Source organism: Bos grunniens, chromosome 13 (assembly GCF_055505025.1).
Source record: "Bos grunniens cultivar Pamir isolate PY7600 chromosome 13, Bosgru_T2T1.0, whole genome shotgun sequence".
In the NCBI taxonomy this organism is placed as follows: domain Eukaryota; kingdom Metazoa; phylum Chordata; class Mammalia; order Artiodactyla; family Bovidae; genus Bos; species Bos grunniens.
This window is the reverse complement of record NC_141177.1, coordinates 16322237-16348170: the sequence shown is the minus strand read 5'-3', so window position 1 is coordinate 16348170 and position 25934 is coordinate 16322237. Positions and strand designations below refer to the sequence as shown.

General features: G+C 44.9%; 1 protein-coding gene across 1 annotated transcript in view; it reads left to right on the top strand.

The window, feature by feature from the left end:
- The window catches only part of LOC147360264 (lipopolysaccharide-binding protein), a 32350-nt gene extending 7595 nt beyond the window's left edge, over positions 1-24755 (top strand). Inside the window, exons 4-15 of the mRNA XM_086330864.1 lie at positions 3439-3594; positions 4833-4896; positions 8422-8485; positions 11005-11096; positions 12234-12410; positions 14294-14353; positions 16294-16461; positions 17963-18030; positions 18551-18593; positions 20865-20928; positions 21944-22020; positions 24380-24755. Coding sequence (XP_086186990.1) covers positions 3439-3594; positions 4833-4896; positions 8422-8485; positions 11005-11096; positions 12234-12410; positions 14294-14353; positions 16294-16461; positions 17963-18030; positions 18551-18593; positions 20865-20928; positions 21944-22020; positions 24380-24424 — 1078 coding nt within the window. The 3' untranslated portion in view covers positions 24425-24755. The remainder of the gene's footprint in view (positions 1-3438; positions 3595-4832; positions 4897-8421; positions 8486-11004; positions 11097-12233; positions 12411-14293; positions 14354-16293; positions 16462-17962; positions 18031-18550; positions 18594-20864; positions 20929-21943; positions 22021-24379) is intronic.
- Positions 24756-25934: the final 1179 nt, after the last annotated feature.

The window sequence follows — 25934 nt, the reverse complement described above, 5'->3', positions numbered from 1 at the left end:
CCATCCAACCATCTCATCCTCTGTCGTCCCCTTCTCCTCCCGCCTTCAATCTTTCCCAGCATCAGGGTCTTTTCCAATGAGTCAGTTCTTCCCATCAGGTGGCCAAAGTATTGACGTTTCAGCTTCAGCATCAGTCCTTCCAATGAATGTTCAGGACTGATTTCCTTGAGGATTGACAGGTTTCATCTCCTTACAGTCCAAGGGACTCTCAAGAGTCTTCTCCAAACCCACAGTTCAAAAGTATCAATTCTTTGGCGCTAAGCTTTCTTTATAGTCCAACTCTCACATCCATACTTGACTACTGGAAAAACCATAGCTTTAACTAGATGGACTTTTGTTTCTGTTTTTTAATATGCTGCCTAGGTTGGTCATAGCTTTTCTTTCAAGGAGAAAGTGTCTTTTAATTTCATGGCTGCAGTCACCATCTGCAGTGATTTTGGAGCCCCAAAATATAAAGTCTCTCACTGTTTCCACTGTTTCCCCATCTATTTGCCATGAAGTGATGGGACCTGATGCCATGATCTTAGTTTTCTGAATGTTGAGTTTTAAGCCAACTTTTTGACTCTCCTCTTTCACGTTCATCAAAAAGCTCTTTAGTTCCTCTTCACTTTCTGCCATAAGGGTGGTATCATCCACACATCTGAGGTTATTGATATTTCTCCTGGCAGTCTTGATTCCAGCTTGTGCTTCCTCCAGCCCAGCGTTTCTCATGATGTACTCTGCATAGAAGTTAAATAAGCAGGGTACAATATACAGCCTTGGTGTACTCCTTTCCCAGTTTGGAACCAGTCTGTTGTTTCATGTCCAGTTCTAACTGATGCTTCTTGACCAGCATACAGTTTTATCAGGAGGCAGGTCAGGTGGTCTGGTATTCCCATCTCTTGAAGAATTTTCCAGTTTGTTGTGATTCACACAGTCAAAGACTTTGGTGTAGTCAATAAAGCAGAATAGACGTTTTTCTGGAACTCTCCTGCTTTTTTGATGATCCAATGGATGTTGGCAATTAGATCTTTGGTTCTTTTGCCTTTTCTAAATCCAGATTGAACATCTGGAAATTCTCAGTACTTTGAAGAATTTTGCTTGGAGAATTTTGAGCATTACTTTACTAGTGTGTGAGATGAGTGCAATTGTGCAATAGTTTGAACATTCTTTGATATTGCCTTTCTTTGGGACTGGAATGAAAACTGACATTTTCCAGTCCTGTGGCCACTGCTGAGTTTTCCAAATTTGCTGGCATATTGAGTGCAGCACTTTCACAGCATCATCTTTTAGGATTTGAAATAGCTCAACTGGAATTCTATCACCTCCACTAGCTTTGTTCGTAGTGATACTTCCTAAGGCCCACTTGCCTTCACATTCCAGGATATCTGGCTCTAGGTGAGTGATCACACCATCGTGGTTATCTGGGCCCCGAAGATCTTTTTTGTATAGTTCTTCTGTGTATTCTTGCCACCTCTTCTTAATATCTTCTGCTTCTGTTAGGTCCATACCATTTCTGTCCTTTATTGTGCCCAATTTTGTATGAAATGTTCCCTTAGACATCTCTAGTCTTTCCCATTCTATTGTTTTCCTCTATTTCTTTGCATCGATCACTGAGGAAAGCTTTTGTATTTCTCCTTGCTATTCTTTGGAACTCTGCATTCGAATGGGTATATCTTTCCTTTTTTCCTTTGCCTTTAGCTTCTCTTCTTTTCTCAGCTATTTATAAGGTCTCCTCAGACAACTATTTTGCCTTTTTCCATTTCTTTTCTTGGGGATGGTCTTGATCACTGCCTCCTGTACAATGTCATGAACCTCCATCCATAGTTCATCAGGCACTCTATCAGATCTAATCCCTTGAATCTATTTCTCACTTCCACTGTGTAATCATAAGGGATTTGATTTAGGCCCTACCTGAATGGTTTAGTGGTTTTCCCTACTTTCTTCAATTTAAGTCTGAATTTTGCAATAAGGAGTTGATGATCTGAGCCACAGTGAGCTCCTGGTCTTGTTTTTGCTGACTGTATAGAGCTTCTCCATCTTTGGCTGCAAAGAATATAGTCAATCTGATTTCGGTATTGACCATCTGGTTATGTACATGTGTAGAGTCTTCTCTTCTGTTTTTGGAAGAGGGTGTTTGCTATGACCAGTGTGTTCTCTGGGCAGAACTCTATTAGCCTTTGCCTTGTTTCATTCTGTACTCCAAGGTCAAATTTGCCTGTTACTCCAGGTATCTCCTGACTTCCTACTTTTGCATTCCTGTCCCCTATAATGAAAAGGACATCTTTTTTGAGTGTTAGTTCTAGAAGCTCTTGTAGATCTTCTAGAACCATTCAGCTTCAGCTTCTTCAGCATTACTGGTTGGGGCACAGACTTGGATTACTGTGATATTGAATGATTTGCCTTGGAAATGAACAGAGATCATTCTGTCATTTTTGAAATTGCATCCAAGTACTGCATTTCAGACTCTTGTTGACTATGAGGACTCCTCCATTTCTTCTAAGGATAGACCCCACCAATCTGTGTTCCTGATGTGTTCTCTCAACCAGTGTTTGGTTTCCTCATATCTTCACAAGCACTGGGTATGAAAATCTGCTAAACTTTTTATCTCTCCAATAGATGAAAACTGGCATCGTTATTTTCATTTTTAATCACGTCTCATGTGCTTATGGAGAAGGCAATGGCACCCCACTCCAGTACTCTTGCCTGGAAAATCCCATGGGCGGAGGAGCCTGGTAGGCTGAAGTCCATGGGGTCGCTAAGAGTCAGACACGACTGAGCGACTTCACTTTCACTTTTCACTTTCATGCCTTGGAGAAGGAAATGGCAACCCACTCCAGTGTTCTTGCCTGGAGAATCCCAGGGACGGGGGAGCCTGGTGGGCTGCCTTCTATGGGGTCGCACAGAGTCCGACACGACTGACGTGACTTAGCAGCAGCAGCAGCATGTGCTTATTTGTAATTGAACTTTCTGTTAACATCTTGAACCTCTCTTTTTTTCCTCTTTTGTCCTTTCCTTGTTACTCTGTATAAGCTTGTTCTTTTTGTATTAAGGAAATTAACTCATATATTAGCTCATGTGTTAAGCAAATTAGATCTTTGGCTAGCTCACGATGCAATTGTTTTAATTTGCATATGCCATTGTTGTTCTCTAAAGTTTTAATTTTCAGTGCTGTTAAGCTCATAACCATTTCCTTTATGGCTTCTGAGACTTGGATTTGACCTAGAAAGGCTTTTGCCCATCCCTGACCATAAATAAATGGACCCAAGCTTTCTTCTTGATCTTTTATGGTCTTGTTTATAACAAATCTTTATCTTGTAATAACTATATTTGTAATAATTTCTGTAGTTAACTTCTTACTCTGGTTTCATTTAGTTGGAAATTGAGATTTATATTTTCCCTCAAATGGTGGCTGACCATAGTCTACGAATCACTTACTACTTCTCCTTTCTTCTCTAGGAGACTAGACGGCTCCTTTGACGTGAAGGTCAAGGGCATCACCATTTCAGTCAATCTTCTCTTGGACAGTGAGCCCTCTGGGAGACCCAAAGTGGCTGTCTCCAGCTGCAGTAGCCACATCCGCGATGTGGAAGTGCACATATCAGGAGATTTGGGGTAAGTCACTGTGGGGACACTGACCAGCTTGACCCCTGGCAGGAGCCAGAGGCCTATCCAACCCAAGGCCCAAGGCCTCTGATAAGCACGACGGTCCAGGGTACTGCATGGGCCCATCATGTGCACTTGGAGGTAATCCTTTGGGGGACCTGCTGAGATGAACAGAAGCAGATTTAAGCTCAGAGTATTGGTGGTGTGCCGGGCTTCCCCGGTGGCTCAATGGTAAAGAAAGAATACGCCTGCCAGTGCAGGAGCTGCAGGAGACACAGTTTTAATCCCTGGGTCTGGAAGAACCCCTGGAGGAAAGAAATGGCCACCTATTCGAGTATTCTCACCTGATAATCCCATGGGCATGGTGGGCCACAGACAAAGGGACCGCTAAGAGTCAGACACGACTGAGCAGGCATTGGTGTGCCATTTCCACCAAAAAATAAAGAGCTTCACCACCATCAGACAAGTGCAGTTTGGCTACGGAGAGAACACAAAGGCTTTTGGTCAAATGAGAGCTTGTGAAAAATACACAAACCTTTGAGCCAATCTCTTCAAGTCTCAGTTTCCTTGATTAGAAAAACATGAATTTGGGACTTCCCTGGTGGTCCAGTGCTTCAGACTCTGCGGTTCCACTGCAGGAGGGGCTGGTTTGATCCTGGTCGGGGAACTGAGATCCCAGCTGCTGTGAGGCACAGCCAAAAATTTTAAAAATAAGAATAAATAAAGATATATTCCCCCCAAAAAGGAAAAGAAAAACATGGATTCTCCAGGTGGTGGTGGTGGTGGTGTGTGTGTGCTCAGTCACGTCCAACTCTTTGCAACCCCATGGACTGTAGCCTACCAGGTTCCTCTGTCTGTGGAATTTTCCAGGCGATAATACTGGAATGGGTTGCCATTACCTACTCCAGGGGATCTTACTCATTCAGGGATCAAAACTGTGTCTCCCTGTCTCTCACATTAGCAGGTAGATTCTTTACCACTGAGCCACCTGGAAAGTCGCATGGGGTCTCCAATCCCTCCTCTAAATCTATTGAATTTGGGGCTGGGCTGTCAGATGCACTGAATCATGGGGTATGCTGGGAAATGGGAGTCTGCATGCTCATTCCATTCAGGATTCTGGAACACAGCAGGGGCCAGGATGGGGTGGGGAGCCCTCTCTTGGAAACTGGCCTGACTCTCCCTGCTGCCCCGCTTTCTCTGCATTCAGTGCCACCAAGCTGACCATCCACCGTTGCTTCCCTCCCCAGGTGGCTGCTGAATCTCTTCCATAACCAGATCGAGTCCAGGTTCCGAAGGGTCTTGGAGAGCAAGGTAAGCTTGTCCAAGCAGCTGGCATTGCTGAGCCTCTCAAGTGTTGGGTGCAAGTCCTCAGTGACCTCTGGACTTGAACAGCCCTAGGGGCTGGCCCAGGCATATTTGGGCTCAAGGCCCAGAGAGGACAAATCAAGGTCATGGAACTGGTGTGCAGCAAAGCTGAGGGCAAGATGTAGGTGTCTGGATGCCGAGTCTGTTCAGTTAGACAGCAAATGGTCAGATGTTTGGCCAAGGGTCAAAAAACAGGGAAAAAGTCGGCTTGGCCTTGCTCACTGCCCGCCCCAGGTCTGCAGTCCACAAAAGCCGAAAAGGAAATCAACACTTAGGTGCCTGTGGAGACCAAGCAGGAAGCTTTGGGAGTGTGTGGACCATGTAGGATCCCTTGGTTCCTACCTGGGTGAACTCATGAACACCTGCTTTGTATTGCTTTGTATAAACAGCAACAGTGTCAGTTTTCCCCATTTAAAAAATCCTGTGAAATCTCCAAATTTTGGAATCTCTAGCTAAAATAAAGAGGTTTATGTTAACTTTCAGTTCTCTTATTCACCTGCTGCTGCTGCTGCTGCTAAGTCGCTTCAGTTGTGTCCGACTCTGTGCGACCCCATAGAAGGCTTCCTACCAGGCTCCTCTGTCCCTGGGATTCTCCAGGCAAGAACACTGGAGTGGGTTGCCATTTCCTTCTCCAAGGCATGAAAGTGAAAAGTGAAAGTGAAGTAGCTCAGTCGTGTCCGACTCTTAGCGACCTCATGGACTGCAGCCTACCAGGCTCCTCCATCCATGGGATTTTCCAGGCAAGAGTATTGGAGTGGGGTGCCATTGCTCATTCACCTACTTCACCCTAAAATCCTGTCTCTGGTGTATCATCTACCTGGAGCTGCATTTGTAGTGATGACCGCTTGGGAAGAGAAAAAGTAAAGAAGAGGAAAGGGGAAACACAGGTACACACACCGCTCCTGATCCAAGTCTGGTTTGGCTTTGAGTGCCTCCTGGTGGTTAAAGTGAAAATAGCATGCAGACCCCAAGGATTGGACGTGGCAAGCCGTTCTTTCCTTTTCTTGTTCTGAGGTCCCAGGGTCTAAGTGAGCTTGGAAAACACGCCAGTCCTCTCCTCATGCGCCCCGTTGCCATGTTTCCATGCGTTTCTAGTAGGACCTAGTATTCTTCAGTGGTGTGGATTTATGCCGCCCTGTTGATGATGGAGACAATAATGATTAATAACAATATTATACAATAAAAGTTCTGTGAACCAAGGTCTCCTGCATGGCTGGCAGATTCTTTACCATCTGAGCTACAGCTTGCCCTGAAGATGTCACCTCCTCATAGGAGCCATCAGTGACCCTCTTACTAGGCCAGGACCACATGCATGCTCTAGGACACCTCCCCCCGCCATAAGTCCCTCTCCTCCACTATATCTGTGGAGGATAGGTGATAGCTAGTTAATAAAAAAAAAAGTTGTTTAAAATGAGGACTCGGACTTCCCTGGTAGTCCAGTGGTTAAGAGTTGGCCTGCCAGTGCAGGGGACATGGCTTCAATCCCTGGTCTGGGACGATACCACGTGCTGCAGAGCAGCTAAGCCCGTGGGCCACTACTGTTGAGCCTGTGCTCTAGAGCCTGGGAGCCGCGACTACTGAGCACAATGCCCTAGAGCCTGTGCTCCACGACAGGAGAAGCCAACACAATGAGAAGCCTGTGCACTGCAGCAAAGAGTAAGCCCGGCTCTCTGTGACTAGAGAAAGCCCGTGTGCAGCATGGAGACCCAGCACAGCCAAAAATAAAAATAAATAAATAAATGGGGGAACAAATGAGGAGAGGACTCACACAGCCTTGAACAAAGAAAATATTTACATACGGATCCAAATATTTTAAGATACAGTAAACGTACATTCCTTTGACCTAAGACGCAGGACCATTCTTTGTAAACAGTCTCTTGACTGGCCTAGCACTGTCCTTCCAACATTTAACATGCATCGGCTACAGGTTCCGGCTCAGATTTCTTTAACCACAGTGAGAATCTAGAGATGTTTGCAAAGCGTCCTCCATGCAGAATCCTTCCTTATTTTTATAATTGTTTTCCTGGGAAGCTTTTCTGGTCCACAGCAGTTTACTGACATTTTTTTTTTAAGCAACTCATCTTTCCAAAGCACTTACCTTAGGTTTTTCTGACAAACAATTCTTTTCTCAGTCATTATTTCATGGGTTTACATAAAAAATAACTTTTAATATTTATTTATTTATTTGGCTACATCGGGTCTTGGTTTCAGCAGGTGGGATCTTTCGTAGTGGTGCACAGATTCTCTGGTTGTGGCACACGGGCTCAGTAGTTGTGGTAGGCAGGCTTAGTTGCCCCACAGCATCTCAGTTCCCCAACCAGGGATCGAACCCACATCCCCTGCATTGCAAGATGGACTCTTAATCACTGGATTACCAGGGAAGTCCCTACATAAGAAATAATTTGAGTGATTGCAATAGCAAGGAAAGCAAACAGGTTTGAGAACATTTCTTGAGCATTTCCGTTTCTTGAGAAGCACACAGTTTAACTGGGGCAACAAATTCTGAGTGTTTACTATGAGTGGTAGCCTGTTGGATGGGAGGATTCAGTCTTCCACAAGCAGCTGGGGAAATAAGTGTTGCAGGGAAAAGCCAATTCTGACTCTGTGTTGGAACTGTTTCTTTGACTTGCTTTTCCTTGCTTTTGTTATTGTACATAATGGCCTGCCTCAGAGAATCCTGCCCCTCTGCCCGACTGTTAAATTAAAGTGCTTTTGTTCAGAACCCTAGTCCACTAGTAGATGGCATGAAGGAAGAAATTAACATATCCCCTTTCCAAGACTTGCCATTCTAGGAGATATTTGCAAGATCGATGGCCTTTTTACTTTGTTTCCTCATCTCCCCCATCTCTGATCTATAAAAGAACCCCACATCCAGACCCTGAGAAGACAGTTATTTTGAAGCATTAGTCTGCCATCTTCTAGCCAGCCATTCAGCTGGCTCTCCGAATAACATTTCCTTGTCTTACTACCTGTCTCCAATCCACTGGCCTGACGTTCAGCGTTCAGCAAGCAGAGCGAGTTTGGACTCGGTAACACAAGGACTATTGATCCATCCAGCTAATCTGTTAAGAAGTATCTGCATTAAGTGTACACTTATTTGTGTGGCTATTGCTACTTACTATCTAATTCTGCTGTCCAATTCTAGACCCTGAGAGACTAGGGCTTCCCAAAGGAATAGGTCTTTCATGACAGAGTTTCAGGCGGTACCTCCAGCCAAATTACCTAGCTCCGATCTCCAGTCCTGTGATGGACTTTAACAGGCCCAACTGGACCCTACTGGGGTCCACATGGGGGCAGACATGTTTTTGATCATTTCTATTTTCTCGGTACCTGCCATATCATAAGCACTTATAAATTTTTGTAGAATCAATGACCAACTAGCAAAGATGTGAAATGGGACCGAAGCAGTTAGCACAGGGCGAGACAAAAGCCAGCAAACTCACTCGGGCTTTCTTTTCCCATATTTTTTAGATTTGCGAAATTATTGAGGACTCGGTGACCTCTGAGCTACAGCCTTATCTTCAAACTCTGCCAGGTAAGGCACTCCACCCATCCTTGATTCTCATTAATTTTTATAAGTGCATACATTAATATGTATCTTATGAAACCTTACATGGAGCAGCAGTGTTAAAAGTAAAAATTAAAAGTCCCCTTTCCTCCCCAAATTTTCTTCCAAGAAGTAAACTCTGTTTTGAGTGTGTACTCTAAGATACTTCCTTTGCATGTACAAATATAAATAAATACATACATAAGCATATGAATATACATTCACATGGGCTTCCCTGGTGGCTCATCAGTAAAAGAATCCACCTGCAATGCAGGAGTTCAATCCCTGGTCTGGGAGGATCCCCTGGAGAAATAAATGGCAACTCCAGTATTCTTGCCTGGGAAATCTCCTGGATAGAGGAGCCTGGTGGGCTACAGTCCATGGGGTCACAAAGAGTCAGACACAACTTAGCAGCTAAACCACCACCACTACCATACATTCACATATGTAATTACTTTTGTTCGTGATTATATGTGAATATGCATAATTATGAATATATACATTAGTCTGTAATAGTAGAGACATTATTCTTTTGTAACCTGTATACCTTGGAGATCTTTCTTCTATCATCACATATAAACTGATCTCATTTTTAAAAACGTTTTTGTGGAAGTCAATACAGGGAGAAAAGTGCTCAAACTGTAAGTGGAGTTTTTACAATTTTTTCATAAACTGAGCACACACACTTACCAGCTTCCAGATCAATACACAGAACATGACTGGCCTTTCAGAGTCCACTCACATCTCCTTCGGGCACTACCCGTCCCTCAAGGGTGACCATCCTCCCTACTTCTTCCAGCAAAGATCAGCTCTGCACTTTGTACATGAATGGACCTATACAGTAATCACAGTCTTTTATCAAAAGCAGAAGGCTTTCTCTGTTCAACTTTAAAATATGAGGTCACTCCTTGCACCTCCCTGGTGGTCCAGTGATTACGACTTCACCTTCCAGTGCCGGGGGTGTGGGTTCAATCCCTGGGGAGCTAAGATCCCACATGACTTGCAGCCAAAAAACCAAAACATAAAACCAAAGTAGTATTGTAACAAATTCAATAAAGACTTTAAAAATGGTTCACATAAAGAAAATTTAAAAAAAATAATAAAATATGAGGTCAATCCTTATTGTTCCATATTGTGAGTTCATTCACTCTCCTGCTATGTCATCCACTGTGTCCATGTCTTTCCATTTTTTTTTAATTTGGAGGATAATTGTTTTACAATATTGTGTTGGTTTCTGCTGTACAACAACATGAATCAGCAATAACGTCTCTCCATTTATTTATCTATAGACCTGTTGAAGGCCATTTGACTAGTTTCAGTTCTAAACCATTGTGGGTAGTGCTGCTGTGAATATTCTAACTCATATGGACATGCATCTTGGGGTATATACGCAGGAGAGAAATTACAGGTTCCGGTGATGTGCCTAGGTTCAGCCTTACCAGATCCTGCCAAACAGTTTTCCAAAATGGTTATATAGACCTCATTTTTTTGGGGGGCGGGATGCCACTCAGCTTGCAGGATCTTAGTTCCCAATCAGTGACCGAACTTGTGCCCCCTGCAGTGGAAGCGTGGAGTAACCACTAACCACTGGACTTCCAAGGAAGTCCCTAGACTTCATTTGAATAACTGCACAGTATTCTACCTTACGGATGTGTCTCCATTTATTTAATGAGCCCCCAGCTGCTGGACAGGTAGGTTTGTTGTCATTCTTTCCTATTGCCAACAACGGGGCAGAGAGCATCTCATACTACCTCTTTGCCTGCACGTAAGTGTACCCGTAGAACAGTTTTCTACAAGCAGAGGCCCCAGAGCTAGGCTACACAGGTAAAGTTGGCAGGGACAGGCCCTGGACAATTGGAGGTGTTCCCTGATGCCGTGGCCCCCAGGCCTCCACACTCACTGCTAACCTTCCCTTCAGCAGAGACCCACATGGGCACAGAGCCCCAGTGCGTGGGACAGAGAGCTCCTGCTCCCTCAAGGCCTTGGAGGGGAGTCTCTGGGTCATCTGAACATGGCCCCGCCTTCCTGGTTATTTGATTGATATTGGTAGGAGGATGGTTTCCTTGAAGATCAAGGTCTTGGTTATAAAGTTGAAGAGCAATATCTTCGGTTGGAGAATTTTCCCTATCGTATGTCTTCCTCGGTGTGAAGTTCTGGGTATGGAGGGGCTGCCAGACCTGAGCTCCTCCTGTGCTCAGGCTGTGTGTGTGCATGTGTGTGTGTGTGTATGTATGTGTGTATGTGTGTGTAAGACTCTGGAAACTGCTCAGGCTCTGGGATAAGCACACCAGTCCCCTTGTGGCTAAATCATCAGTGGAACAGAAGAAACCACGTCGTCTCTTTCTTGGTGAAGGAGCTCTTTGCCCCAGCACTGGGCTGGGTGGAGGGTCTTAAGGTGGAGGGGTAGGGGGCTCTGGAGACCTCTCCAGAGGGAATGTGGGTCAGCCAGAGTCCTCATCGCTTCTGCATTGCCCACCTCCTAATTCTGTCCCTCCCCCGGTTCACAGTCACAACAGAGATTGATCATCTCGCTGGCCTTGATTACAGCTTAATGGGGGCCCCTCAAGCAACAGCCCAAATGCTGGATGTGATGTTCAAGGTAAGCGTCCTGGGTCAGGGGCTTGAGTGGGTCCAGCCCCGGTGTGGCATTCCCTCAGCTCAGCCCTTTCTTGGGGCCTCCTGTTCCCCAGTTTCAGATCTGTCCCTGTGTCCCCATGGTTCCCACTGTGTCAAGGGCAGGACAATATGGAGTTGTGGGGAGTATTCCCAGAGCCAGGATCCGCCCATGGTGTCTTACATCACTTAGGCCTTGAAACTTCCTTCCTCCCCAGCCCCGCGCTCCACTCCTTCACCTATCCCACCATGCAGGTGACGTTAACCAGAGCAGGCCCTCAATGGCATTGAAGAGCTGGCCAAGAGGTCCTATAGGTTAAAACATCAAAGCTTCTGGTGAGCGTTTCATTATGGGATTTTGGACATACACTTTGACCCGAAGGAAAGCATCTTTTTTTAAAAAAAATTTTTATTGGAGTATAGTTGATTTGAGCGTCCCAGGTAACTCTAGTGATAAAGAATCCACCTGTCAGTGCAGGAGACATGGGTTCAATCCCTGAGTCGGGAAGAGCCCCTGGAGGAGGAATATGGCAACGCACTCCAGTATTCCTGCCTGAAAAATTGCATGGACAAGAGGATCCTGACAGGCCCCAGTCCATGGGATCACAGAGAGTCAGACACGACTGAGTGACAGCACACACACATAGATGATTTACAATGCTGTGCTAGTTTCGGGTGTACAGCAAAGTGAATCAGTTATAGATATACATATATCCACTGCTTTTTTAAAGATTCTGTTCCCATATAGATCATTACAGAGTACAGAGTAGCGTTCCCTGTGCTATATGGCAGGTTCCCATTAGTTATCTATTTTATATATATATACATATAGTGCATATGTGTCAGTCCCAGTTTCCCAACTTATCCCTTCCCCTACCTTATCCCCTGGTAACCATAAGTTACCATAAGTTTGTTTCCTACATCTGTGATTCTACTTCCATTTTGTAAACCAGTTCATTTGCATCTTTTTTTTTAGATTCCAAGGAAAACATCTTTAATGGTGGAATTTCAGGCAGCATCTCTAGCCCGTGTTCCCTCAGCAGACTCTATAGGCTCCTAGCTCAGGTGTCTAGCCCTGGGATAGACTTAGAAAAGTTCAAATGGATTCTATCTCTCTCTCTAGGGTGAAATTTTTAGCCGAGATGACCGCTTCCCAGTTGCTTTCCTTGCTCCTGTCATGAACCTTCCTGAGGAACACAGCCGAATGGTCTACTTTGCCATCTCTGATTATGCCTTCAACACCGCCAGCCTAGTTTATCATAAAGCGGGATTCCTGAACTTTACTATCACGGATGACGTGGTGAGAATCATAGCAGAATAGCTCTCACAAATGACTTCGTCACTTGGTCTTCCTTCCTCTTCCCTTTCCACCCATTTACATCAGTGAAATAGTAAACTATAACTAAGAAAAAAGATCAAGAGCAGGAAAAATATGTTAGCACAATTTCACTTCTCACTTTGGCGGCCAGGAAGCTCAAAGTTCTTTCTCCATTATAACAATTGTGGAAGATCTTCTGGCTTGCTTATCCGTGTTTTACTTTTCCCTCCTGTCTAGATCCATTATCTTTGTCTGTGTGTGTGTGTGTGTGTGTGTGTGTGCTGTGTCTTCCTTGTGGCGCACAGGAGCTTCTCTAGTTGTGGAGCATAGGCTCTAGATCACATGGGCTCAGTATTTGCAGCACTCAGGCTTAGTTTTCCCATGGCATGTGGGATCTTAGTTCCCTGACCAGGAATTGAACCTGTGTCCCCTGCATTGGAAAGCAGGTTTTTAACCACTGGACCACCAGGGAAGTCCCTAGATCTGTTGTCCTCATGCATATTTTCTTTCATCCTGATGGTTTGTGGAGATTTTTAAGGTTTAAAGATTTTAGTGAATGAGACAGGATAATAGATAAATTCATGAACTGATAAACTCATAAGGTTTCATAGAATAGAAAATAAAGACCACGTTAAAAGTAAGGCACAATTATGAAGACACAGGACCCATAAATTGATTTTTTTTTAATCACAGATCTGTGTGGGTGCTTCCCATAGTCAAAATGGAAAGAGTGCAGTATTTAGGGATTCACAGTGAAAAGGAGAGAAAGCGTCACCCTAGCATTTACCTCTAAAACAACTGTCTCCAGTGCGGCTTTGTATAAAGCCTACTACATTTTATAGTGGATCACATCATGAAAATTTCTTTCAGTTTCTTTCATATTTCTGGGTTTTAGGCAGCTGTTTCTTGTAGCTCTTTGTAAAAGCTGAAGCCTCGTGTACCATGTCAGGGTGGTGGAGGAAACACAATGCAATCCAAACTGGATGGTCCAGCCAATCCTGGTAATAAATTGGAGACCAGAGTGAGGGATGGAGTGATATTTGTCCTTTGAATGATTTCTCATCCAAGCCAGGGTCATTTACTTCTATTGTCATATTTGAGTCACCCTTCCCACCTGTGGTACAGACGTTTCCTTTAGTGGAAGGGATCATAGTAGCTGTGTCTTACTGAACACCACTATGTGCTAGGCCTTGGACTAGATGCTTTATACTCACCGTTTCATTTAGCCCTCACAATAACCTGGTAAGTGGGAACTATAATTATCTCTGGGACCTCCAGGTGGCACTAGTGGTAAAGAACCCACTTGCCAATGCAGGAGACATAAGAGACCAGGTTCAATCCCTGGGTCAGGAAGATCCCTTGGAGGAGGGCCCAGCAACCCACTCCAGTATTCTTGCCTGGAGAATCCCATGGACAGAGGAGCCTGGTGGGCTACAGTCCATGGGGTCACAAAAAGTTGGACACAAATGAAGCAACTTAACACACACACATACACATACACGCACACATATAATTATCTCCATTTTATAGGTGAGGAAGTTGAGGCTCAGAGAGGGAAAGGGACTCAGCTGGGATTACATAGTAACAAAGCCTAGAGTCAAACCTAGTTCTGTGAGACTGCAAATCTCACTCTTGTGGATCCTCTGATTGAGTCCTGCATGTCACCTACACCCCAAGGAGAGCAGCCAGGACCCCAGGGATTCATGTGCTCACAGTGAATGCAGAACAAGCATCTCGTTGTTGCCATGGTAACCACAAGCAGTCAAGAAGCTACATTATTAAATACCCTCCCACTTCCCCATCTCTCTTCAGACCTTCAGCTCTGGCCAGAGCACCTAAAACCTCTTTGTGTCCCTTCATTGCAGATTCCGCCTGATTCTAGCATTCGACTGAACACCAAGTCCTTCCGCGCCTTCGTTCCCAGGGTAAGGCTTCCGTTAGCCCTCAGGGTGCAGGTTGAGCCCCCAAAGCCTTCAGGGGTATTCTTTAAAACCTCCACCCTCCTCTCAGCTTGATCAAGAACCAGAAGGCCCACAGTGGGGTCCCCAGTGAAGGCTGGGGTGCTACAGGTTTCCCTTCAAAGTCAAAATGACAGAGGCCCAAACCCTGTGTCTCCTGGGACCACAGGCCACCCAGTCTCTTACTGATGATCTCTGACAATCCCAAGGAATACTGACAAGCACCACAAAATGTCCCAATTAAGGACACCAAGCAATTACAGAGGGTGTAGTAGGGGTCAGGCCCTGTTCTTGGTGGATTACAAAAATTGTCTTTTGAATGGCTAATAAATTCTAATGGTTCAAGATTCAAAAGACCTAAAAGATTATAGAGTGAAAATTCCCATCCACTCCTATCCCCTAAACACCCAGTTCACACCCCAGGTCTGTCAATATTATTAGATTGCACACACCCTTCTGGGGAGATTCTGTGTATATACGAATAAATGTTATTTGTCTTTCCTCTGTTTTTTTACACAAATGGAGGTATATTTTACACACCAGTTTTCACCTTACTTTTTCCCCTACTGTACCAGAAGATGATTCTGTATAGGTAGGGAATCCAGTTTGCCATTGTATTATGGATTGACCATAGTTTGAGTATCCCGTCTCCCATGGAACATCTCGTACATGGAAGGACATGTATGTTTCTTTGCTTTGCTACATGAGTGACACAGTGAATAACCCTGTAGCTCTGTCATTGCCGGACTAAGCTCTTTACGTGCAACGTCTCATTTAATCCCATAGAAATCTACCTGTCTTCTCCTCCACCTTCCGAGTCCCCTCAAGACGCAGCTCAGATAGGCAGTAGTGTTTAAAGTTCCTTTCACAAGGCTTGATGATGGCTGAGAGGAATTATAATGGTGGGAAAATTGTTAAACTTCAAATACTGCAGTACCTGGCTCACCTCCTTCCGTAAGGCACCCCCACTGCAGGCCCGTTCTCTCCCCAGAACCCCGCAGCAGCCCAGCTTGCCTCCTACTGTTGGCATTAGCTTTGGAGGGACCTTGGCCACATCCTGGCTCCAACGGCCCTTTTTCCCCAGAAAGAGGAGGAAACTCCCCCTCCCCCTTCCTGCTCCCATCATAATCAACCTGACACAGAAGCAGCTCTGCTATCCTTCTGAGGTAAAGTGATTTACCTCCTCAACCTTCTAAACATTTCCCTTTTACAATAGAATGTAGATTTTATATTTGCATAGCTAAAAGGCTCATGGGACTGTTCCTCCACCAACTTCCCCCCTACACGGAACAGTCTTGACCCCAAATTAAATTTTAATTAAACAGAAAATTGCCAGAACTTTTTAAATGGTAGAATCTAGGTGTGTCATATCTCAAAAACATTGGCGTATGCAGTTATCAGAGTGGGGGGCGGGGGGAGCCAGGTGCGCAGGTTCTAGAGAAGCAATAGCTCTCACCGATTGCCCAGGGAAGGGTGTGAAAAGGAGTGAAAAAATTCAGTCCAACCTTTCTGGAGGAGTTTGGCAATACCTGGAAGAAGCTTTAAAAATATTCTTGCCTTTGGACTCCCCAGGGAATGTATCCCCCAAAATAATAGCCAAGGGCACACAGGGGAGTGGTCATTAAAAGGCAACACTTTGGAGACAACTTGATATCCAATAAGATTAGATCAATTGCAGTACCCACACTCAGTGGAATAGAACACAGTTCAGCCAGGAGATAAACGATGCAGCCTCTATATGTCTGACATGGAAAGATGTCCAGTGATACCTTTAAGAAAACAAGGCACAGAGCAGTTTGTGGAAATTAAACCAACAGGTGGTCTCAGCTGCTCTAGCTCCCTCCAGGTTGTCCCAGCAAACCTGTGTATTTTCTTCTCTTGACAAAATCTCTTCATTCCACCCTCAGATAGCCAGACTGTACCCCAACACGAACTTGGAGCTCCAGGGAGCAGTGATCTCTGCCCCGTGCCTGAACTTCAGCCCTGGAAATCTGTCTACAGCTGCCCAGATGGAGATCGAAGCCTTTGTGCTCCTGCCCAACTCTGTCAAGGAGCCTGTCTTCCGGCTCAGTGTGGTAAGGTTCAAAGCCTTTGCAAATGTTGTTGCCTTTTCCTGCTGGTTCTTCCTCGCACTGACCACCTGGTTATTTCCTTAAGATCAATCTCAACTTAAGGATCCTCAGATAGGCCTTTCTCTTCTTTTTTTCCTAAGTTTATTTATTTATTTATTTTTGGTTGCTATGGGTCTTTATTGCTACACGCAGGCTTTCTCTTGCTGCAGCGGCTGGAGGCTACTCTCTAGTTGCGCTGTACAAGCTTCTCATTGTGCTGGCTTTTCTTGTCATAGAGCACGGGTTACAGGGCATGCAGTCTTCAGTCGTTGTGATGCACAGGCCTAGTTGCCCAAAGCATGTGGGGTCTTAGTTCCCAGACCAGGGATCGAACCCATGTCTCCTATATTGGCAGGCAGAGTCTTAACCACTGGACCACCAGGGAAGTCCCAAGATTGGCCTTTCTTGATTGCCCTTATCCCTGATCTATCTTACAACCCTTGTCACTTTTTTCTAACGGCATCCTTTTATTTTTCTTCATAGAACTTATGTAAAGATACTTATGTAGCTCTTTGCAGGTTTACTTACTTAATGTATACTTGTTCCACTAAGTGAGTCCATAAGGAGAAGTCCAGATTTAGCGGCTAAACAGTAACAATTGCTCCCAGATGTTGTATGTGCAATTTAATGGTTGTCCTTGTTATCAAAATTGTCATCAGTATATTTAAATTAAAACGTAATTTATTATTAATACTGTTATTATTCCTTAGAGCTGAATCTTGGCCCTGAGATAGCTAGAAAGGATCCCTTTAGAGATCTCCAGAGATAAGCCTCTGTACCTTGGTGGCTCAGACAGTAAAGAATCCGCCTGCAATGCAGTAGACTCGGGTTCGATCCCTGGGTGGGGAAGATCCCCTGGAGGAGGGCATGGCAACCCACTCCAGTATTCTTGCCTGGAGAATCCCCACAGATGGAGGAGCCTGGTGGGCTGCAGTCCACGGGGTCGCAAAGGGTCAGACACGATGAAGCAACAAAGCACCGCACATCTTCTCTTGGTCGTCTGTTCAGAGTTTAATTGCTGTCGTAGTCAGCCACGCCATGCTTAAGTCACTTCAGTCATGTCCAGCTCTCTGTGACCCTGTGGACTGTAGCCCTCCAGGCGCCTCTGTCCATGGGATTCTCCAGTCAAGAATACTGGAATGGGTTGCCATGCGCTCCTCCCGGGGATCTTCCCAACCCAGGGATCGAACCTGGGTTTCCTGCATTGCAGGTGGATTCTTTACCACTAGTGCCACCTAGGAAGCCCATCATAGTGAGCAATTTCAAGTAAAAATGTTCAAGTCCAAGTTCAAACGTTTATTAGCACCTACGATGAGCTTCCTGGTAACCTACAGTCCAGTGGGCAAGTTCCTGCTTTAACTCAGTGAGGTACCATTTAGAGGAGACAGCCAGTTCTCGTAGTTATGCATCCTGTACACAACAACCTCCTTCACTCAGACCTGTTTCTTTTTACTGGAATTTCCAGGCCACTAATGTGTCTGCCATGTTGACCTTCAACACCAGCAAGATCACTGGATTCTTGGAGCCAGGAAAGTAAGTCAGCATGCTGCCCACGTGGGGGCGCTCAACTGGGCTCACTCCATCTGACGCTGCAGCTGATTCAGTGCAGCTGGAGGTGGGATGTAACTGGATCCCCCTTCAACGTTAGGGCCCACCAGTGGGTGGGGAAGCAAACTTAAATTTTAGCCCAACTGGACCAATTCTTTCCGCCCACTGGTCCTGTCTCCTAAAACTTCCTTTCCACCATTACTTCCAAACGTCTAAAGAATTTACTGTTTTTTCTTTATCTATGAATTTTAGATATCAGCAATATTGACTTCCTGAAATTACAGAGATTGAGTTCTTTTACACTACACACTTCCCCTCTGCAAGCCTTCCCAGTAAAGTCATATCCTTGTTTTTGGTTCCTCAATAATCTTTTTCACTTTCACTCTACCACACCCTTGGCCCTATGCCTTCTCCAGTTGGTGTTTCCTTCTTCTGGGGGATCCCCACATTAGGTTTCCCTTGAACATAATGCCCACATCTCTGAATCTTCTCTGATTTGTTATAGGATACAAGTGGAACTGAAAGAATCTAAAGTTGGACGATTCAATGTAAGTTATTATTGTTTTTATTTAAGAAATGATTAGGGTAGTAATTTAGAGTATTTACTTAGCAATGCTTTGGCAGCTGTAATAGAGAAGGAGAAGAGTTACTCTCGGCCCTAGAAATCATAGAAGTCCCTAAGGACATGAAACATAGGGCAGAAGAACAGTTACCTCCCAATATTAGATTAAATTAAATCATTTGGTGGACAGAATTCTTTTAATTGCAAGGGGAAAAAAGGCTAACTAAAAGTGTCTTAAGCAAAGAGGAGGAATGAATAGGATCATATACTAAAAAACAAAAATAAAAAAGCTAAGGATAGAGGTTTCAGGCACAGCTGGATCCAGGTGTTCAGATTAGTGCATCAATTTGAAAAGGCAGGGAAAGTTATTATAGGACTGTATGAAATCATGTGTGCAAAACTTCTGAAAACTGTAGCGCACTATAGAATTTAAAGAATCTTTCATGAATTTTTTAAGAAGAAAAAAGAATATATATTCTTTTTTCTTCTTAAAAAATTATATATATATATATAAAGAGAAGAATCTCTGTCTCTCCATTCTGCTTTCATCTGTTTGCTTCATTCTCAGGCAGGTTCTTCCCATTGGTGGAAAATTCCCAAATTTCCTGTAGTTTTATTAAAAAAAAAAAAAAACCTACCAAAAAAAAAAGATCGTGTGCTAGTCCTCATTGGGTTATTCTTAATCAAGTGCCCGTCTTTAGCCAAACATCTTGGCTGGAAACTGGACAAAGCCAATCAACCAGCATGGGTTTCATCTCCCCAGAACCGAGATTTGCAGTCCCAAACCACGTGGACTGAGATAGGAAAGGAGCATTCCCCTGAAGAAAATAGGAATTCTCTTATTTAAACAAAAGGAACTGATGGCTGGGCAGGCAAAACCAAGAGATGATTTCCACAAAGAGGAAAACGTGGCCGTGGTGAAACGGCCTCATATGAAAGGAGAACAGAGAATGGGAAGATTTGCGTGGGCTGAAACACTCAGGAGAGATTTCTGAAGAGGGAAATTGGGGTGATGTTCCTCCTCACAGGTCAAGGAGGAGATGGAAAGATTTTAACCTACAGTAGTTGGCTACCTTTTTACCATCCTATGGATACTGGTCCTCTCCGACCCCTCGCTACCTGCTCTCCACTGACCAGACTTTCCCTCAGGTACAAGAGGACATAAACACATAAGTGTGAGGAGAGACACTGCTCACAGAGACCCCGAAGGATGACTCCTTTCAGAGAATGAAGGATGAAGTGAATAATGGCACACTAATACTGTGTCCGTGCATGGCATGTAAAAATGTGCTGTGAAGTAAATTATTCGTATGTAAAGAGTCACAAAAAGTCATCCTGGGACTTCCCTGGTGCAACAGTGCATAAGAATCTGTCTGCCAATGCAGGGGACATGGGTTCGATCCCTGATCCTGGAAGATTCCACATGCCACGGAGCAACCAAGCCCAAGCACTGCAAGTACTGAAGCCCATGTGCCTGGAGCCCATGCTCACCACAATGAGAAGCCCGTGCAACACAACTAGAGAGGAGCCCCCACTCACCACAACTAGAGAAAGCCCACGCATAGCAACGAAGACCTAGCACAACCAAGAAAAGATATTTTAAACTAAATAAATATTTGTTTAAAGTCATCCTATCAGATTTTCCCAACATCGACTGTAAAAAAAAAGACCTGTAGACTCATATAAATCTGGATTCCATTTCTAGAAAGTCACTTTCATTCTGTGGGCCTTAGTTTTCTTATCTGTGAAATGGGGGCATTAATATTAACTTTGAAGACTTATAGTGAATCTTATATATATATATATGTCATGCTCTGAGTCCTATACCTGGCACACACTGAGTTAAAAGTTGGGTTTCATAATTTTTGTTTCAACTTTAAAATCATTTTTTGTTATATAAGTGATTTCAGAAAACATTTTCACTGCAAAAAGAAAAATTAAATACTAAATTTAAGGCTAAGCCAAACCTTGATGTTCTTCCTAGAGGAAAGATTGTGTAGGTGCGGTGGTTGTACAGTCTTCCAAAATTTTCTATCGCTTTGTACACATATGAACGCGCATCTCAAAATAGTTTTATTTTATAAAACAATAGCATGATGTTGGTATCTACCTGAAATTTGCTTTTTTTGTTTTTTCAAGGCTTTTGCCATGTCAGCATTTACAGAACCACCCTACCCCCAAGGGTGGCTCTTTGTAGGTTTGTTGGTGGGCAAGATAGTACACGTGGTTATGGTGTACCTCTCCTATTCTCCACTAGGTGGAGCTGTTGGAGGCACTGCTCAATTATTACCTTCTCAACAACTTTTACCCCAAGGTCAATGGTAAGAATCACTATGGACTTTTCTAAGTCAAGCGTGGACACTGCTCTTCGTGGGAAAGAAAGCTGGAACCAGGGCTCTCCTGCAGGCTGCGTGGTCTGGGCGAGTCACTTATCCTCTCAGTTTCAGTGGCCTGTCTGGGAGACGGGAGTGTTGAAGTCGGCCTCATCTTCTTCCACGGGTCTAAGGAGGGTTGGGGACACGGGCAGTTTTGGGAGCATAGGAAACCTCCTCCTAAGAGAGAAAGAAGGGCTCACAGAAGTGCCCACACACACCCTGAAGTGACAGATCAAAGACTGAGAACCAAGTTAACACGCAGAGCACAAGGCAAGGTGTGTGCGTGCTCAGGCGTGTCCGACTCTTGGTGACCCCATGGGTTGTAGCCCGCCAGGCTCCTCTGCCCAAGGGAATTCCCAGGCAAGAATTCTGGAGTGGGTTGCCCTTTTCTTCTCCAGGGGATCTTCCTAACTGAAGGATCAAACACATGTCTCCTGTGGCTCCTGCATTGGCAGGATTCTTTACCGCTTGAGCTACCTGTCCACCTCTAAATTTACATTTCCCAGTTAGTTGCCGATTCCGTTGTCAAAAACTAAAGCATAAAGACCTAAACCCTCTTTCCACGAGGCCGTGCTTCATTTGGCTGCAGCAGAAAGCAGGATACAGGTCGGGAGCCAAGAGCAAGTACCCACCAGCTCATTATCATGAGTGGACTCTGCCCCATCCTTGCCTCTACCTCCACAGAGCACCATGGCTGAGAGCTCAGGCTCCTGTGTCAGCCTGCCTGGCATCAAGCCTCAGTTCTTCCCCTTTCTAGCTGTGTGACCTAGCACAAGCTACTTGGCCATTCTGGGCTTCAGTTTCCTTCTCTGTAACGTGAGAATAGTAATCCCAATCTTCAGTTATAATTAAATAGGAATATACTATGTACGGAGTTTCCAGAGAGGAACTTTTTTTTGGTAAAATTTTCTCCATAATTATTTACTAACCAGTCTCTCAACATTCTGCCTCTACCCTCCAGATAAGTTGGCAGAAGGCTTCCCCCTCCCTCTGCTACGGAAAATTCAGCTCTACGACCCCATTCTCCAGATCCACAAGGTCAGTGGGTTCAGAGGGTCTCTGAGGATTTGAGGAGGGGGTTGGTGAGCTTTCCTGGTTGGCAGGCTATAACTCAGTGGGTGGGACCCAGCCCAACCCTGCAACTGGGAAAGCCTGGACGGTGTGTGGAACAATTTGGGGTCAGCTGGGATGTCATGAAGACATCCACATGTCCTTTATAAGTGGCACCTAATAAAGTGTCCTTTATTAGGGCAGGAAGGATTTGACACAATCTGTGTCACAATTTTTCCACACCCACGCCCCACCATGGGTGACCAAGAGGAACCTCAGGATGAGCTCATTTTGAAAATACAGCAGTCCTAAATACACCAACAGTTCAGGTTCTGAAAGGCATTTGTACGTTTTTGAAATTTCTCATTTCTTGGGATTTCCCTAGTGGTCCAGTGGTTAGGACTCAGCACTTTCACTGCCGAGGGCCCACGTTCAATCCCTGGTTAGGGTACTAAGATTCCACAAGCCTCACTGCATGGCCAAAACATAGATTGGAATAGAATGGAATGGAATAGAATAGAATTTCTTCTAATTACTTAAGTGGAAGAAGTTTGTCATGGATTCATGTTTGGTGTGCTGCCCCTCATAAACCCATCGCCCCACCACACCCACAGCCTGACTTACGTGTTCTTCCTTCCAGCCTGTTGTTTTCTCTAAGCACTTTTTGAAATTGTTTTGGATAGTTGCCTTGCTACCTCTCAGACTTGTTTTTCTTTCTTCTCTTTTTTTCTTTTTGTTGGCAGTTGAGTCTCCTCTCCACCTATGTTGAATACTGTCCCAACCATGCCATGAACCATCGTTTATAACTATTTGAATGTCAAGGAATATGTCTTATTCTTCATTAGACTCTCCACTATTCTAGCCGGGCATTTTATGCGCCATCTGTGCCCCACGGTTCAGGTTATCTTTCTAGAACAGCATCTGTGAGGTGGGATGACTGGGTTGGCAGCCTTGTGAGCATTTAAGGGCATACTGCTTTGTGCCTGATACATAGTCAACATCCAGCAAATAACAGCTACTGAAGAGAGTGACAGGCAGCAGAGTGATCAGAAACATTGAAACAGACATCACCTGTCACATTTGAAAAGCAAATGTCTGGAGCCCTTTTGGACCCAGAGATAGTCAACATCCAACTCTTATTGAGAGTTTGTAAGGAGTGAGACAGATCATTGTTGAAAGCAAGGACTGAGTGACAGCTCACTCAGCTGGCCTCAGTTTCCTCCTCTGTCAAATGAGATGTAGCCCAAACCTTACTGGGCTCTTGTGAAGATTAGAGCTTTTAGCTACTTGGCGTAATGGAAGTCATTAGAAGATTCGTTAGATTGACCCTTAAGCGACGAGTTTGAAAGTCCCCAGATTCGCTTATATGCAGATTTTTTTTCAATGAAAAGTGAAAGTCATTCAGTTGTATCCAACTCTTTGCAACCCCATGGACTATACAGTCCATGGAATTCTCTAGGCCAGAATATTGGAATGGGTAGCCTTTCCCTTCTCCAGGGGATCTTCCCAACCCAGGGATCAAACCCAAGTTTCCCTCATTGCTGGCGGATTCTTTAGCTGAGCCACAGCTGAGCCACAAGGGAAGCCCAAGAATAACGGGAGTGGGTAGCCTATTCCTTCTCCAGCGGATCTTCCTGACCCAGGAATTGAACTGGGGTTTCCTGCGTTGCAGGTGGATTCTTTACCAACTGAGCTATCAGGGAAGCCCTTTTTTTCCCATAGTAAATACTAAGTTATTACACCATCTGCACAGCTGGTTGAATCTGGGCATGCTGAACCACAGATGCGAGGAATCATGGATACAGAGAGCTGACTATAAGCTCTACATGGATTTTCCACCCATGGAGCGTCAACGCCCCTAGTCCTCATTTAACAACTGGTCAACTGTATATATAATCACATGCATTAGAATTTTGAGGTCAACTCTGCCAATGTGTTTTCGCCCCAAAAACCAGGGAAAGAATTGGATTTTGCTCTGCGTTCAGAATTCCCATGCCTTAGGTGATGGAAACTTATGAGGGGGTAGGAGAGTAAACCCCAGCAGCTCACAGTTTTGTGTTATTTGCCAAGGAGAGAGAATTTAGGTGACATGAAGGACATTTATGAGGTCTGCCAGAAAGCAGCAGCTTGGGAAATGACAGATAAATTGCCACCTTAGAGAAGGTAGCCGGCAAAAGCTGTGCTTTATGGAGACCTTGGGGACAGAGACACAGGCTCGATTTATGTGCTGACCTGGTTTCTGACAGAGCGTGTGCTTCCCCAGATGTGGGCCTCCCTTTAAATCAGAGATGCGTCTTTTTGGAGTAGAGGATGCTTTCACCATCCCATCCTGTCTTGTCTCTCCTAGGACTTCCTGTTTTTGGGGACCAACGTTCGGTACCTGAGAGTTTGAGGGCAAGGTGAAAGACAGGGCTTGGAGGCCACAGCTGGATCGCCAAGTTGCATTTCCAGATGTGCAGCACTTTCCTGGAGATTCTGGGAAGAAGAAGACGTCTCTGCTATCAGCTGTAGGGACTTGGCCTCTTCCCCCACCTTTTCAGCAGGTGCGCCCACACCCTCTCTGACTCCAGACTTTACCTTCCCACCAGAATAGACCATCCTCACCCACTAACCTGTCCTATCTTTAAGGGCAGGTACTGTCTTTTTTATTCACCACTGAATCTGTGCCTAGCAGAGTGCTGGCACTTGGTTGGTCCTCAATAAATATTTATTGAATGGCTCAATGAAGGAACCACCTGATACTTCAGCTGAACTGCCATACCACCCACCCTCCACTACCTAAGGGGTCTTTGGATGGTCAGTTCCTTCTGTGGTCTCCAAGGATGAGCCCTGACTGCATTCTCATTTCTCGGCAATGCTGTTGTGGAAACCTCCATGAGGGAACGTGGGATTTTGCTCCCTGCTCAGCCCTGGAGCTGGTGCTGATGCTGGCTCTCTCAGGCACTTGTCTGTCTCAGTTCATAGACAGTTCATGGGCTCCTTCAGTATGCCCCCCCCCTTCCTTCCCTCTCTGCCTGCTACAGACAGAGGAACCAGGGGATCTCCCAGAGCAAAAACTCAGCTTCCTGCTGCTTTCCCCACATTGAAACTGGTGTAAATTAGGAGGAAATGGATCCGTCTAGGTTTTGAGTCCAACCCAAATATAAAGCTCATCCCACTGATGTTTATGAGCTTCAAGCCTGGAGGAATAAGCCGTGATTTCTGATTACTGAACAACCTACCTTTGATCAGACTTTACCAAAGAGTCATTTCCAAGTTATGTGTTTGGGCCCCCAGGGACTGGGAATCAGAAAGCTTGTTGGATATTTTTTTAATTGTGTTATTGAGCACATGGATGGAGCTGCCGACTAGCAGATAATTCACAGGGAATAGACCCATTTACCCTGTGTGTGACAGAGATGAATTCCAAGTTGGGATGATGCACTGTCACCCAGCTAGCGGTGGGGTAAGCCACGGCTTCACCTCATCCCTTTTGTGCACTTGTTCACCACCATCATCCACCCCAGTGATGGACTGTGAAGGGCTTGACTTCATCCAGCATTGGCCATGTGGCCCTGGGCAGGTCCTTTTCCCCTTTCCCCCACTTTATGCTATAAAATAAGGACGTTAATAATAGTATCCATGACCCAGGACTATTATAATGAGGATTTTAGTTGATCCATGTAAAAGGATTTATTTAGCCCTACTGGGGATTCAGTGATTATCGCCTGGACATCCTTACTAAGCATCTCCTGTTTGTAGGCCCTGAGCTGATCAGCACAGGGAAAGGAGAAGCAGCACAGACCAGCTCCAGTGCCTGCTTTTCAGAACTTTGCCTTATGGTGGAAAGAGTCAGTCTTGATCCCAACACATTTGCTCTGGGCCCCAGGGCAAGGACTCTCTAAAGTCCTCATGTGTCAAAT